The 15,879-nt window shown below is 45.1% G+C and overlaps 5 protein-coding genes across 5 annotated transcripts in view; 1 reads left to right on the top strand and 4 right to left on the bottom strand.

Annotated features, from left to right (window-relative positions):
• Window positions 1-15,879, top strand: part of LOC136990754 (HIG1 domain family member 1A, mitochondrial-like) — a 330,009-nt gene that overhangs the window by 269,268 nt on the left and 44,862 nt on the right. The window lies entirely within an intron of this gene.
• Window positions 764-5,608, bottom strand: LOC136990765 (sex-determining region Y protein-like). Its single transcript, XM_067289201.1, has 2 exons — window positions 5,235-5,608; window positions 764-1,630 (listed from the first exon to the last, which is right to left on the bottom strand). The coding sequence occupies exons 1-2, from the start codon at window positions 5,442-5,444 to the stop codon at window positions 764-766; spliced, it is 1,077 nt and encodes a 358-aa protein (XP_067145302.1). The 5' UTR covers window positions 5,445-5,608.
• On the bottom strand, window positions 2,579-3,439 carry LOC136990761 (cation channel sperm-associated protein 1-like). Its single transcript, XM_067289196.1, has one exon. It carries the CDS (start codon window positions 3,437-3,439, stop codon window positions 2,579-2,581), a length of 861 nt encoding a protein of 286 aa, XP_067145297.1.
• Window positions 4,078-4,902, bottom strand: LOC136990701 (putative eggshell protein). Its single transcript, XM_067289114.1, has one exon. It carries the CDS (start codon window positions 4,900-4,902, stop codon window positions 4,078-4,080), a length of 825 nt encoding a protein of 274 aa, XP_067145215.1.
• Window positions 10,700-13,688, bottom strand: LOC136990734 (mothers against decapentaplegic homolog 6-like). The gene is made up of 3 exons (XM_067289162.1): window positions 12,762-13,688; window positions 12,422-12,475; window positions 10,700-11,907 (listed from the first exon to the last, which is right to left on the bottom strand). Exons 1-3 carry the CDS (start codon window positions 13,147-13,149, stop codon window positions 11,345-11,347), a joined length of 1,005 nt encoding a protein of 334 aa, XP_067145263.1. The 5' UTR covers window positions 13,150-13,688; the 3' UTR covers window positions 10,700-11,344.

The following is a 15,879-nucleotide window of genomic DNA, read 5'->3' as shown; positions in this document are numbered from 1 at the left end:
CTGGCGCCTGTGTTGCTTGTCGGAGTGATCCATCGGTGGATCTCCCTTGTATTGCATGCGATGATAGGACATGCCGTCTCCTTGCTGCTCTTTATGATCGGCATTCCTAAACCCTTTCAGTTCGTGTCCTTTGTCTCTTCCTCGACCACCCCGACGACGAAAGCTGTAACGTTCTACGTCTTTGTCTTTCTTGTTGTGGCTCTCGTCGCTGGGAGATTTACTATCGTACTTAAAGGTTTTGAGGTAGCTGCTACCTCTGTTGCGCTCGTGTCCGTCACCGTACTGCTCGTGCTGTTCGTATACTTTCCCTCCACTCTTCTTTCCTTTACCCTCTTTGTTATGTCTGCCTTGTTCGTCTTTGCTCGTCACGTGATGGTGATGATAGCTGTGAGGGTAGTTCTTCGCCTCTGATGATTTTAACTCTTTTGATTGGTCTGCGAAAGCCTCGCCGACGATAACGATCCCCACGAACACCTGTTGTATTAAAATAAAATCATTTTACTTTTTAGAACAATTGTTTGATTGTTTTTTCTGCATACAAATTCTCGTAAAATTCTAAAAATTCCAGGTTACTTTTCCAAATTTTTGGCGTAACATCCGATCTTTGAAGATAAAAAACGAAATTCGTCGTAAAATATAAATTTTTATTATTAAAATTTGTATACAATGTATAAAAATATACAAAATTCTATGCTATTTTGGCAACACATCAAAATTTAATTGTTAGCGCGATAGAATACGATAGAGATATAATTATCGTCTTCTAGCGATGATGATAATGGTGATGGTGGTGGTGGTGGTGGTGGTGATGGTGATGGTGCTCGTGCTCGCCGTGATGATGATGATCGTGATGGTGATGGTGATCGTCGTGATGTCCGTCGTCGTGATGGTGATGATCTTCGTGATGCTCTTCTTTGTGTTCCTTTTGGGGATGATGATGGTGTTGAACTTTCTGGGGTGGTTTTTTCTTGTGTTTGCCATGTTCTTCGCGATCTTTGGATTTATATTTACCGTCACGCAGATGATCGTGATAAGTTTTATGATAACCGTATTCTTCTTTATGGTATTTATTCTTGAAGCCGTGTTTCTTATGGCCCAAATCTTTGTTGTGATGATCTCCGTGTATTCGATGACGATGGCCGTCTTTGTGGTATTTAGATTTATGACGATCGCCGTGTTCGTGGCTTTTATGATGACGACTCTTGCCGCTATGTTGTCCGTGCTTTTTACGATGATGGCTTCCTTCTTCGTGATGATGTCGGCTCCCGTGTTTCTTATATTTGCTGTGATGATGATCGTGATGCTTATGTCCGTCTTCGTGATCTCGATGCTTTTTGTGATGAGACTCGTGACTTTTATGATGATAATGATACTTTTTCCCGTGATGTTTGTCTTGAGGATGTTTTCCTTCTGCAACTTCTAGTTTCTTACTGCCACTTTCTTTACTTTTCTGGTGAGATTTTTTGTGCTGTTTACCTTCGGCTACGTCCAGTTCTTCTTCGCTTCCACGCGAATCTCTCAAGAATTTCAAGAGGAACGAAGGGAAATCCGTAAATTCTATTTCTTCCACTCTATCCGCATCAGTCGTTGACACCCAATAAGCAAATATAGTGCATAACGCTAACATTCCCTAGGGAAGAAAACATTTAAATAGTCAGACGTGCATAAATATAATAATTCAATTTAAACATTTTAATAATTAAATATATATATACATAGAAAATGTTTACCAAATTATTATTTTCCGATAAGTGAGAGTCGAATTTTTCACAACTAATTGTGCAAAATACTACGAAATGCAGACGAAATTTGATTTAGAAATACATTCGAAAATATTTTTGATACGAAATACTCCAAGAAGCCAATGTGAATGCCACTAATGTAATTTACAGAAGAATATTTTTAAAATTGTATGATCCAACATACAGAAGGAATTCGATTAGATAAGCATACAATTATTAAAATAAATCCCGTTAAATGTGTAAATAGCGATGCCATAGTAAATTAGCAATAAAATCCATGGGAGATTTCATACGAAGAGTCGAAAGTGGTGTCTCGATTACACAAAAATTAAATTTATGCAAACAGAAGGACTCAAACAGTAAATACAATTGCTCTTTCTTTCGATACATCCATTGCAATTTTACATCTCATTTTTACAGCAACGGTATGTAAAATTGCATTTACAACCAGAAGCGTAAACATAATGACTTTGTGATTTGTTTCTACTCCTCCTCTCATTCTCATTATTCCTGCACCCTTCGTCATCCATTGTGCTTCACCCTCCTTATACTTTGCAGTATCCTAACTGCTTTAAAAATTAACGTACGCGCATCTCCGAAACAATTGCGTGTTATTATACGTCGTAAATACTTGTAACCAACAGAAGATTTCTCGTTGACTTCCGAACTGCCGAAAAATTGAAATATGATTTTTCTTTCGTATACAAAAGCCTTTATTTCTATAAAATGGTATAAAAAGTAATACAAAAGTAAAAAACTAAAAAATTCAATTGAGCAAATTTTGAAAGCACATATTAATCAATTTATAAGCATTCCATCCGCATGCCGTGGGTAAATTAGTGATGATGATGGTGGTGGTCGTGATGGTGATGATCGTGATGGTGGTGGGGGTGGCCGCTGTGATATTCTTTGTGGTGTTCGTGTCCGTGTCCTCCGTGTTCGTCGTGTTCGTGGTGATGATGATGGCCTTTGTGATGATGATCGTGTTCTTTCTTTTCGTGATGTCCGTGTTTTTTATGATGATCTCCGTGGTGGTTGTGATGCTCGCTTTTATGGTGTTTATGGTGGTGATGTTTGTCTTCGTCGTCGTGGTGATGGCCTTTATCGTGATGGTGTCCGTGATGTTTCTTTTTGTGGTGTTCGTGTTCGTTGTGGTCTTCGTGATGTTTGCTGTGATGATCGCCGTCGTGGTGATGATCGTGATAGGTTTTGTGGTGGCCGTGTTCTTCTTTGTGGTAATAGTTTTTAAAGCCGTCCTTCTTGTGGCCGTGGCTCTTATGATGATGGTCTCCCTTTTTTTCGTGATGATGGCCGTCGCCGTGATGTTCGCGATGATGACGATCGCTTTCTTTGTCGTGTTTGTCGTGATGGTGTTTCTCGTGATGATGACCGTGTTTTTTGTGATGGTGGTCGCCGTCTTCGTGGTGGTGGTGGTGGCGATGCTTATTCCATTTGTGGTGTTCGCCTTCGTCGTGCTTATGACCATCGTCGTGGTGATGGTGCTTATGATGATGATGCTCGTGTTTACCGTGATGGTGATGATGCTCCGAACCGTGATGTTCGTGGTGAGGATGATGTTTAGTTTCGCTCACTTCCAAATCCGCAACCTCGTGATTTCCAGAATTTAATAAATCGATCAAACGAATAGGATAATCAATAGAACCTTCCTCGCTATTTTCGGTATTAACACCGGGCATCCAAAATAGGTAGATAATGAAGAAAAAATAAGCCGAATGCTCCTAAATAACGAAAATTATTTTAGAGAAAATTTCATAAAATACTTCAAAAACATTTTTATTGCATGAATAAACACCAGCAATATTTGAATAAGAATTCAAATTATTCAAATTAGAAACAAATGAAACCAATCAAAACAACACTTTATTTTGCTCTAGAACCCATCTTCATAATATAAGCTATTATTTATAAATAATATAAAATGCTAACGAATTTTCTAAGTCATACACAGGTTTTGCTCTTTAAATATTGGAATAAATAGGTGTGACAATAATAAATATTCTTAATTAAATGAAAAATCTTTACTTACTCAATAAGTAAAAAGTCCTTAAATATTACACGATGAAGGTTCATCGACTCCATCATATAACGCATATATATACAGTATATAAATATATATATCATGACTTGATTTCTGGAGATTCAAATGGGAACAAACTAGATTATATAAATGATCCACGCGATCTAACAGTAAACCAATTTATTGAGGTTTCGTTTCATAAATAGGTCCATTACAGAGAACCACTTGCGCAAATAATTACAGTGGTAATTATGCGTCACAATATAAATAATTATAAATATCATTTGTTTTATTAAACTAACGACGGTGATGTTTGTGATGGCCACTGTATTTCTCGTGGTGTTTGTGGCCGTGTCCTCCGTGTTCGTCGTGCTCGTGATGATGATGATGACCTTTGTGATGATGATCGTGTTCGTCGTGATCGTGATGGCCGTGATGTTTATGGTGTTCTCCGTGTTGACTGTGATGGCCACCCTCGTGGTGTTTGTGATGCTCGTGGCCGTGTTCGTGGTCGTCGTGATCGTCTTTTTCGTGGTGGTGTTTATGATGTTTGTGCCCGTGATGCTCGTGTTCGTGGTGGTCTTCGTGTTCCTTATCGTGGTGGTCGCCGTCGTGGTGGTGATCGTGGTAGGTTTTGTGATGTCCGTGTTCTTCTTTATGGTAGTAATTTTTGAAGCCGTGCTTTTTATGCCCGTGGTCCTTGTGGTGATGATCGCCGTGTTTTTGGTGGTGGTGCCCTTCTCCGTCCTCCTCGTGGTGGTGGTGATCGCCTTCGTGGTGATGATTCTGGTGATGGTGTCCTTCGTGTTCGTGCCCTTCTTTGTGGTGGTGGTGATCGCCTTCTTCGTGGTGCTGGTGATCGTCGTGGTCTTCCCAGTCGTGGTGATGGTGTTTGTCGTCTTTGTGGCCTTCGTCGTGACCGTCGTGTTCCTTGTGATGTTTACTGTGTTCTCCGTGGTGATGATGATGTTTCTCGGAATGACTGTGATGCTTACTCTCCGCTCCTTCCAAATCTCCAAACGCCAAAGCTTCGGGCGCAGTCAAATCCGACAACTTCCTTTCTAAAGCTAATTCTTCGCCACTAACTACATACATACAGCACGCCAAGGCTAACGAATACATCCCTAACTTTCCCTAGAGATACGAAACTTCGTCATTGCACATGCTAATAATTATACCTACGTAACTTAAAATACGTCATACTTCCCGAAAATTCACTGCTTCCATTCACACTAAAGGTAATTATCTAATAGTAAAGTTAAAGAAATAAGACTCGGGCGTTAAATTAAAATTTAACGGGGAAAATCTTATTTCTGAATGAAAATTCCTAAAAAACATGATAATACTTTTATAATGAATTGATTGGAAGGTTGGTAAACACGCGGAACGAGTCTCCATCTGTTGTCGTAAACGCGAAATTGCGCAAAAGAGAGAAGAGCAAAGTTCGCACTTACCCAAAGGGATATCAGCTTGACCATTTTGCAAGATGGACTTCCGCCGCTGTGGATGGTAACCTTAGTCTCGTCTCGGTCGTTTCGCAGCTGGATGTGACCAAGTCCACTCCGTCGGCACTTAAATACACAGGATGGTCCTGTCTCGTGTTCTCTGGAGCGAACCGAGTGACCGTTATGTCGTGTCGGCGACCCGGTCGGTGTCAATCGCATCTACCCCGTTCAAAGTGGATCGAAAAGAATTATAATACGTGCAAGGCAATCATAATTCGTGGGGAATTTCTTACTTGCATTCAATGAAGTGTGGGGGAATATCTCCACGCGTCACTCTCATCTTTCTTTAATTAATTGGACTTTCCAGCGTGGGAAAACTTACTTTTTCCTCTTTCCCGCTTTTTCTCCGTTTTGTACGCGAATATTCGGGGAAAATAATACCCTCACGCACCACCCGAACTGTAAATTCGTTCCATGAGAGATTCGCACTAGAAGTTAATATCCAAACATTTGAACAAATCTAATGCTAATTTGTTAATTTTATTGTTTCGTATTTCGTATTTCTGTTTGTTTCTTCTTAATTCCTAATTGGAAAAAAACGATTCCAATCGTTTCCGCTAGATGGCGCTAACACGTCATAGTTTCGTCAACCTTGTTTCGTCAGTCGGTATCTGTGTCTCGGGGTAGAGTCGGAAACAAAAAGATAAATGGACTCTTTTCGTTTCGTCGTTCACCCCGTTTGCTGCCACCGCTTTTGTTGGCTTTAACGGCACCGAAAAATTAAATTTCTTTAATTATTCAAACCGTTCTTGAATTTCTGGTGTTTGGGTTCGTTTTCTCGTCTATTAATAGCGAGAGAGTATAGAGAAGGGCTTAAATATTCGATTAATTCGACCCTTCGACCCCGGAGGTGGAAGACGAGACGGAGGAAGATTAATTAATTTTTCCTATTAATTTTCCTGTTCGTGTAACGTAAATTCCTTAACTAATCGTTTGGACTTTTGCAAGAACTTTTTCTTTATCGACAGAAAATAAGCAGATTAGATTTACGTCGCCTTTCGGTCGATCGAATCGACTTTATCCGTTTGAAAAAGAAATAAAATCGCTATTTTATCGCACCGTCCAATAATTAATAAAGATTTTATTTAACGTAATTCTACCAAAAATTAATATTCCGCCATAAATATGGCGGAACCCACGAAATTCTTCGAGACGTAGTCGTAATATAGATCCGAGTTACGCTACGTTTCCAAGGGTAGACCCTTTGTTTTTCTTTCTGGGAATAAGTTTAATAGCAGACGGCTCGACCTACTTCAATAATATTGAGATTCGAAGTACAGTTACGGCTCGATGGGGCCCGGACAAATTTAAATTAGGGGCCCCCGTACGGTGTCGACTTCATACGTCTTATAACAGATTAGTTTGGGGCCCCAGAAAATTGCCCTTTTTTTACCCTAGAATAACGTGCCACCGAGTACAGTAAGGTCTTAGTTCTCCGTACTAAAAAAATCTGCACACTTCGATAGGAAATATTTTAAATTTAAAAATAAAAAAGAATTAATATTATTTTTCGGGTATTTAAAATGGAAAGTGGAGCGCGTTACGATTTTTAAATTCATTTATTATTTTTTTGTGGCGCGGAGGATGACGCGAAATTACCCAAAAAAATGTAATTATTTTGTTTTTTTTGAACTGTTTCGCATTCTTTATTGGCACAATTTCTTTTTTTTTTATGTTGTCCCGCATAATAAGTGTGGAAAGATCGATACAAAACCGAAATTGTTCCCACAATTTTTTAATTGTTTACTGGCAAAATATCCCACCGACAAGAAAAAAGTCTGAATTGCAGGCTTTATCGATGCGATACGGTTTAAATATTTTACATTTTTTAAAAATTTTTAGATAATATAAATACCGTGAGATACTTGGATTCATTGATAATTGTTTATAAACAAATGTAAACTTATCCGAATTTTAGTAGGCTCTCTTTCAGTACAGGCCTTAGTAAAGTAGGAATTTAACACCCGATATAAATTACAATAGAAAATTTCGTATCGGATGCAAATTTTCTGGGGAATTTCGCCGCTTTATTATTAAATTTCTACGAAAAAGAACGGCGTAGTCCGATAAGTTTCTAAATATAATCGAAAATTATAACGAATCGCCCTTACTTTGAAATTCTAAAAAAATCATTAAATATTTAAAAAATCCGGCAACGAGTTGCGTAACTTTTCCAGCAAAGAAGTTGAAATCGCGCGTGGCGCCATCTGCTACGAGATTTTTTTATTTATAAAGCCTTTATTTAATATTTTAAATTATTGTAAAACGACAAAAGACACGATTTGAGGATAGAGACAAATTTTAATTTTAAAAACAAATGTAAATGTTAAGTCCGACTCCGCTAGACACGCGTAACGCCACCCCCCGTATCTCCTCAGCCCCCTCGACTTTTAACCACCAAAACTTAACAGTATTAATCTTCCCGATATACGAATCTCCTCGCCAAATTTCAAAAACTTTCGACAAAAGGCACGGAAGTTATTAAGCTTCGGAGGGGTAAAGAAGATCGTGCCTTCCCCTCCGCCCACACTAACATCCATACATACAGAGAAAACCCCTAAATTTTTTGCGTTTCTCGACGTTTGGTGTTCCCCGAATCCAAAAATGTAAAAATTTGGAGAGTTTGATCGATCGTCATACTTTCCCCGTGTTACGCACGGTTCGTGTATGTAACAGAGGGAAAGTATGGAAAGAAAAGAAAAAAATTGTTTGTCGACTGATAAATGAATGGGTAAATATTTTCAAATTGTTTTTAAAAATACTATCGCCGATTTTTTTTCTTTATCTTGTTTTATCGAAGTATAAAGACGGGACAATATTCTTTATATTGTCTATCTAATCCAAATAAAGGTTGTTGAATTACGCAATTTTTCAGTCTCGCATCTTTTCCAAAGAAATTCCGAGTAAAAATAGATCTGGGCTTTGATTATTTCTTAACGACCAATTAACCAGAAACTTGCATTTTCCAGCTTCCTGCAACTCTTTTTCCTTTATCGTCGGCCAAATATTCTTCATTTAAACCCGTTTATCCGTATAAATTTCGTCTTCGAAAATCCGCCAGAAATTCTTTAAAATATTGAAAGCTTAAGCGCTTTGGAGTCTGGTTGGCTCCTCTTCAGAGGCATAAATTAAAGGATAAAAAACAAAATAACAACTAAACCTTTTAAAACACATTCCGAACAGTTTAAATCCCCAATACTCTTTTACATTTTAACTAATTCGCTCGGTTAAAACACCCTTAACCGCGAGTTTAAAAAGTCTACTTTATACTTTGTATCCACCAACCCGGGCTGGATTTATGCCCGAACTAAAAGGCCGAGGGCCTGGCGCTTTTAAATTCGTTACGTTTTAAGAACGGAAGGGCCTCTTAAGCTTTAAGACTGGAATGCGTGGATGAAATGACCAGTTTTGAGGTGATTTCCCGTAGAAATTTGGCAGCTAAAATCTATTTTTGTGCTAACCGAAACGTCGTTTTATCTTTAGAGAATCTTATCGCTCGAGTTCTATTATACCGCGGGTTCTTAAGTAATGCACGTCCCTTCGGGGAGGGGGACAATTTTCCCCGAAATTGTAAAGTTTCGTGGCGTAACTTTCCCCTATTAAGAAAGGCCGGCCACGCGTGACGTCGTTACGTTACTTTTCTATCGATTAAAAGTTACACTAAGGACGACCGAGTGTTACGTTACGCCGACGGACTCGGATTAGTGTGAGAGAATGAATCATTTATGGTTATCGACGAACTTCGTCGTTTAAAAATACCCAATGAAAACACTACATTCGTGTGGGAATGCCATTAAACAATGCCTTTAAATAATACAATTGTCCCAAATGTCTTTTTGTAAAGAAAACTTATTTACGTACGCTAGAAAATTATTCGTCGTACGGGAAAGCGGGCTGACACCTTACTCGAAATTGTCGCGTGACGAACGGTTTGTTTTAATTCGCGTAAACAATTAAAGTTACGGTAGCGAGCGCAAAGTCGTAACTGGCTAATTACGTAATATTTCTGGTAAATTCGAAGCCCTAAAATGTTATTGGTAAAGGGCCCCTTCCTCCTCGTTAAATAACAATAGACACGGTAAACGTATACAGTTTTTAAGAACGGAGCCAGGCCCTAAACGATCCGAAGTACCCGGCACTATTGTTTTTTTTTTTTTTTTCATTTCAGATCCTCATTTTACCCCGCGCCGCCACTAGAAACATCCGCGACGTTCGTAATTGACGTAAGTAGCCTATAGAAGTAAACGTATCGTTAAGCATTGTAGTCCCAAAGGCCATTATAGAAGATTTTGTTTGTAACGATTCTCTTCGGAGGTAATTTTGTAGAACCTCTTTAAGAGGACCGACAATCGAACGGACCGTAATCAGAGCAAAACAAAATGTATTTTTAACCATGGCTAATATTTGCCAGACCAGTTTCGTTTCTTTAGTATAGTCTCGTGTTACGTAACAACACCGACGTGTTGGGAGTGTCACGTGTCATCAACTGGTTGGGCGAATGCTCTCAATGAACGAGTTAGTATCACACGTTTGCGTCGTTACTCACAAAACTCCAGTCGATATTTATCGCCGACGTCGCAAAATCGCTACCGAAGAAACGTTTGTCACAATTTATTTTAATATATAATATGTACTTTTAAATTTTCGACGCGGGAACGTTAACCGCGTCCGAGGATTTACGAGCGTATCGGACATTAAGGCGGGGAAAATTCCTCCCCTCCTTTTCGACGCGACTCGAAAAGGAGGGGAGGAATTTTCTGGAAAAGCGACGAATAATATTAACGAATGGCGGTAAATTTTTTCACGTCGTCGATTTGCAACCGGCAAACCTCGTTCCCATTACTCTTAAAGCGGGAATTTGTGACGCAAATTCGTGGCCAAATCTCTTTTATCGTTGGTTTAAATGCGCGAGTTACGAGGTTACGCGCTCCGAGTGTTACGTCACTTTCTTCCGCCACCGGTCCGAATTGCGCGACGTAAACGGGAAGGGGGAGGATTACCGAAGTATATTATTAATTAAACAACGGCGCTTCTGTTCGCTATTTATTGTTTGACGGAATAAAAAGAATTCGATCGGAACAAAAGCTCTTTTCGGCGACGACAGCTGCAGATTAATTACTTGGAAAAACGTTGACGGCCTAGCATTGTAGACGCGTATCCGGCGTCTGTTTCCTCCCCGCGTGCGACGAGAACGGATAATGCGCCCCTCGGTTTAGCGCTTTCCACCGTAACAAAGTTACGCCAATCCGACTTACTTAGCGCAATATTTCGTATGTAGATCGGAGAAAACGGGAATTTTCTTATTCTCGATTAACCGGTACCCGCGCCGCTTCTCTCCGCTGGTGCCGGTTAATCGAGAGTCGACGGTATCGGCCAGCGGGAGAAATACGAAAGAACAGGAACGGAAATGAGAGTACGAGAGATTTTTCGCTATTTATTACTTTTATAAACATTAACAATTCAACCTTTTTTTTTTTGTTTTGTTTTGTTTTTATACAAGTTCCGGTGGAATCAAGAGACGGTTTGGCTTCTCTCCGATACAAAACGCCGCATTTGTTTATATTATTTACAGCTCTTCGAACGCTTTCATTCGATTGGAAGAGGGGAAAAAACACAAGGAAAACAAAAAATGGATGGAGTCGCTAACGGTTCGAAAACGCCGCTGCGTGGCGTGGCGGACGGCGGAACGTGAGGTAGAACCCGTTCGAATATGTGCTCCGTCTCCTCCGCGCGATTAGCGAACACGAAGCTCTTCCTTGGCTTGATCGTCCGCGCGCCGTCGGGTCTCCTACACTTTTTTCTTTTTAAATAATCGATAAAACCCGGACTTCTTCCTTTATCCTCGTATAACAATTCTTAAATAATGTTATATATATATAATATATATATTTATTTATATACTGTATATGCGTTTACGAACGCACGGTTTGTTGCGGTGCGAGTAAGAAAAGACAACGCGAACTCCCGACCGCGAGTTCACGCAGTTTGTACTATCGAATGGAAAGACCGGAAGGAGTGGTCGTCTCCCCGACGGCATTTCCGGGAAGACTGGTCGGGCGTCACCTGTCGACGGACAGCAGAATCTCCAACCAGCACGGGCAGGAAGTGACGAAACGGCGCGAGTACCTGGGACCCCATCCCTTGGCGAAACTGACGCGGACGGCGTTGGGGTCCACCGGTCCGTCCGAAGACCCTTCGTCGTCGTCGTCCCGGCCGCACTGGCCGTAATCGAAGACCTTGACGGAGTGACCCGGAGGCAATTTGTGAACGGTGAGGTTGCGGGTGGAGGGAGGATCCAGGGCGGGGGAGTTGAAGAAGAGCGAGTGCTCGGAGCGATTGTAGATCCACACCTCGTCGTCCTCCCGGGTCAGCGTCAGTCCCAGTCCGATCTTGTCGCGGGTCTTGAGAACGCTGTCGTTGGAGGTGGCGTGGTTCTGGGCCAGGGTGGAAAGGCACAGACCCTCGCCTCGAGCCACCTGAGAGAAAATGTCCAGACTCGATTTGTACACGTGATACAGTCTTCCCACTCGGGTGCATTGTTCCCAATAGGCGACGTAACACCACACGCGCCCTCCTCCTCCTCCTCCTCCTCCGTCGGACGGCGTCGACTCGTCTGCGCGAGCTGCAAAGACACAAAGGAAAAAAACAATGAGCGAGGGAGGCGAAAGACCGGACCCGGCCCAAACGGGAAAACAAGATGGCGCCGAGTCGGCGGCCAAAATACCGGTCGAGAAAGTAGGGCAGACGATCGGCCGAGTTAGAACGGTGGCGCCAATCGAAGGAACGGCGAACGACGCCGACCTTTAAACTCCGTCGGGGGGAAAGAAACGGGCCGTCGGGCCACCTCTTCCGGAAGGCGTAAATATTTACCGGGACCGGTGTCCCGGCGGCGCTTCCGGTCGACCCGACGCTCCGGAAGAGCGCCCCCTAGCGGTTTTACCGCGTCCGACGACCTTCGTGAGACCGGGCACGTACGCCCGTGACGTGGCGGCGGCCACCGACGGACGGCACGCGCTTCCGGTTAGGTCTTCCGCCGGGAGACGACCTTCCCGCTCCGAAATCGTCTCCCGGACGGGGTAAAAGTCGCGCGCGTCCGTAACCCAGTTTCCGGCGGGCGAAAGAAAGAGGGAAATTACCTGGAGGACGTTGTCCGTCCCGGACGCAGCTGCCGTAGGGCGGAGGCGGCGATTCTGACAAAGAAAAAACAAGAAACATCAGAGGGAAATTTCCCGGCTATTTATAAAGAATCGGGCAGACCGTCCCGGAAAGGCGGTCGCAGCGCGCGCCCGGTCCGACGGCGCCGGCACCAAAAGGGGGAGGAGGAAAGGAGCCAGCCGCGCGGTCTCCGGCACGGGCCTCGTGCCAACCTTAATTGTCTGCCGAGGCCGATAACGGACGGCGCCGGCCTGCGTCCCCCGCTCGGGCCGCCACCGGAAGGGCCCGGGGCCCGCCAGAAGAAGAAGAAAAGGGACTCACCGGGCTGACAGATCCTGCTCCAGTGGTAGGGGTTGCAGCAGACGGAGGTAGAGTCGCGCCCCGTGCGACAGCAGGCCAGGCGCTTGAGCTGCTGCGAATGTCCGAGTTCGGGCCACCTCCACAGGCGACAGCACAGAACGTGGGGCGAAGAGGTCCTTCGGCCCGGGCGGGCCTCGGCCGCCGGCACGGGCACGCAGTCGGAGGGTTCGGCGCCCCGAGACTCGACCGCTCGGACCAGGGCCTCCAGGTGCACCTCCTTCAGCCTCTTGAGCACGGCGTAGGCCGCAGACTTGTCCTCGGGGTCCTCGGGCCAGCGTTCCGCCTGTCCGTCGGTCCCGCGTCTCTTCCATAAGCGGCGGATCAGGCAGCTGCGTCTACTGCGAAACATGAACGGAAGCGAACATGTCGTCGACTGTCGACGCGCCCGTCTCTGCCAATGGCCGACTCTCTTCTCGCTCCCGTCGACACCCGACTGCCGGGCACGCGCTAATAACGCTTCCACGATGGCCGACTGCGGACGAAGCCACCCGCGCGGCCGCGTCCGATGGCGATTTGTCTCCGACGGCGCCCGTTGGCTCCCTCCTCCCGCCGCCGCCGGCCACCCCCGCGCCGGGTGGACCGCTCCGGACTCCAGCGCCGACCTGGCGGACGCGGCCACCCGCCGGCGCGCGCCGACACCGACGCCGACGCCGCGCGGATTAACGGCGCAACGGGTCCGACGCGTCTCACGTGACCGTCTAGACCGACGGGCGCTACTCGACGCGGAAGGTTGCCCCGACGCCGGATCGAGTTTCCCGGACGCCGCCGCCGCTGCCGCTGCCGCCCGGGCCGTCTCCGGGGAGGAAGGAGGCCAGGGGGCCCGCGGGCCGCGCGCTCCCTTCTTCCCTTCTCCGCTTTCGCGCCCGGACCGTCCACTCTCGTCCTCGCTCCTTTTCCGGCTACGGGACGACCGGAAGTCGGGTTAGTTGCCTCTTCCCTCGGTAGATGGCGACGGGGCGGCGAGGGAACTTTAAAAACGTGGGAAAGCGCGCGCGCCACGGCGGCGACCGGCCGAGCGGGAATTTCTACCGAAATCGGGGAAAAACGTAACCGCGAATATTTATTAAAAGGCCAAAGTTTATTTTTTCCCCGACTTTCTTGGCTTTCCTAACACTCCGGCCGTTATTGGAAAGTGACGGCCGATGGCCGAGAACCTGGTTTCGTCCGTCGACTCGGTTACGCTTTATAAGTAAAGGTATCGAAGTTACGCCAACCGTCGACGACGTCTGTCACGCTGTTTATCTGTTTCCATCTGCACGGGAAAATGCTCCTTTTGTTAACTCTCTCTCTACTTTCCGTCCCATTTTTACAAAATTGCGCACGTCCCCCCTCCGAGTGTTACGCTCGATCGATATCGGTTCTCGAATTGTTACCTATACATAAGCGCTTTTTCCTCTGTATCGTTACTATTAACCGTAACAATGAGCCGACCGGTTTGATAAGCCAAACAATAAACTTTATCGTATTGTGTTGTAAATCCAAACTCGGTCTGGTTCGCGGTTACGCAAAGTTTTATTTTTGCTATTCGCAGCGTTTTGCTGTCGCTTTCGTCTCCCCTTCGAGCGTGAATAAACAAATAAATAACGTCGCTCGCGTGACGCGAATATTCCGCCGGTGCCGTTCTAATTACCGTCGGGGAAAACTGTGAAACCCGGTCTCTCGTCGCCGGTCTTCCCGTTACGGCCAAACCGCCGGAAATAGAAATACGTCGCCTTCCTATTTTCGCGCGCGGCTCGCGTCTACGCGACAAATAACGCGCTTGGGTGTTGCGTTCTGGCGTTCGGCTCGAAAACTGTAGGTCGCATCTCGTGCATTACGCGCGATTGATTGCGATAGGTTCGATCCCCCGAAGCGACGCATTTAGACGTAACGTCGGAGAAGAAGCGCCAACGAGACGACTTCCGCATTTAGGTGGCGTAACCGATGGCCACGCGTCACGTCGTCGGAAGAACGCATTGTTTTAGACGATACGCCATCCGAAACGCTTAGCACTTTAAAAATTTTGGGGTCCTCCCAAGACAGTCACGTGCAGTGTTTATGTACATCGACTACAACTGGCCCATCGAAGAGAAAAATAAGGAAGAAATCGATCGATGGGTAAGGAAGAGGCGCTTCCCTATTGTTAAATCTCGATTGTTTTCCCAATCTTCCTTTTTACCTATTTAAACAAAGGTCGCCATCGTCACTCGCGTAACGCAAAGTTTTTAGAAAGTAACTCGCTACGACCTTCGCCCGCCTGGCATTTCTGTAACAAACAATGCCGTTAAACCGGCGATAAATTAAACACTAGTTTAGAAATTAGGATAAGTCGCGTCGTTTATTCCGCGTAATGAGCGGCGACGCCTTTCAAGTGTTTATTAACAAAGTCGAAATTTATGTAATGTGCAGAATTTACTCTCACGTGACGCCTGAGTCCCAACGGCGCCCCCTCGTCGCAAACAAAACCAAAAATAAATAAAAAAAAAAACTTTGCGACGCGCGACCGTGCGGCGGCGTCCGGTCTAATAATGACCGGAAAGCGATTCGTCCGGTCCTTTTCCTTTGGCGGACGGAAGTCGCGTCGCTAATTTCCGGCCACGTTTTTAAAATAGAAGCGACGCCACCGACCGAATCGCGCGGCATTCGACCTCCCCCCTCGGAAGCGCCGAACGCGTGCATTTTCTTATCGTCTCTCGTTCTACTTCGCGACGGAGCGACGACCAGTCGCGGTCGCTCCACTCGTTCCCGCCGTCGCTTTATCTTCCCTTATCGATCGTTCGCGACGTCGGCAAAAATAGCGCCGAAAAGTCCGCCCGTCCCCACTTTTTCTATTCCATTTCGAATTTCCCGTCTCTACATCCGGTTCCGAGTGTAAAACCCGACGAATACTCCCTCCCTCCACTCGGTGGATGTCATGGAACGAACTTATTCCCTACCACCCTTTGCCACGCTTCTAAACCACGCGAACTTTGACCTTCCGGAGCGAGCGTTGTTCCGCAACGATTTTTCCGAGTCAGGCTGCGTAAACTACGCCCCCTGTACCTAAATGGTTAGGAGTCCCGATGCAGACGGCTTCTTAAGAAAATTACTTTTTGATTTT

The sequence above is a fragment of the Centruroides vittatus genome, unplaced genomic scaffold (assembly GCF_030686945.1).
Source record: "Centruroides vittatus isolate TY-2023 unplaced genomic scaffold, ASM3068694v2 contig_134, whole genome shotgun sequence".
Lineage (NCBI taxonomy): Eukaryota > Metazoa > Arthropoda > Arachnida > Scorpiones > Buthidae > Centruroides > Centruroides vittatus.
The sequence above is the reverse complement of the archived record's forward strand: the minus strand, read 5'-3'. Positions and strand labels throughout refer to the sequence as shown.

Excerpts from the sequence above, each read along its gene's own strand:
- LOC136990761 (XM_067289196.1), bottom strand. The coding sequence starts at position 3,439 with ATGCCCGGTGTTAATACCGAAAATAGCGAGGAAGGTTCTATTGATTAT.
- LOC136990701 (XM_067289114.1), bottom strand. The coding sequence starts at position 4,902 with ATGTATTCGTTAGCCTTGGCGTGCTGTATGTATGTAGTTAGTGGCGAA.
- LOC136990765 (XM_067289201.1), bottom strand. The coding sequence starts at position 5,444 with ATGCGATTGACACCGACCGGGTCGCCGACACGACATAACGGTCACTCG. Across the intron at positions 1,631-5,234 it reads TCAAGCTGATATCCCTTTGG|GGAATGTTAGCGTTATGCAC; the intron begins GTAAGTGCGAAC and ends TTTCTTCCCTAG.
- LOC136990734 (XM_067289162.1), bottom strand. The coding sequence starts at position 13,149 with ATGTTTCGCAGTAGACGCAGCTGCCTGATCCGCCGCTTATGGAAGAGA. Across the intron at positions 12,476-12,761 it reads GAGCAGGATCTGTCAGCCCG|AATCGCCGCCTCCGCCCTAC; the intron begins GTGAGTCCCTTT and ends TTTCTTTGTCAG. Across the intron at positions 11,908-12,421 it reads GGACGGACAACGTCCTCCAG|CTCGCGCAGACGAGTCGACG; the intron begins GTAATTTCCCTC and ends GTGTCTTTGCAG.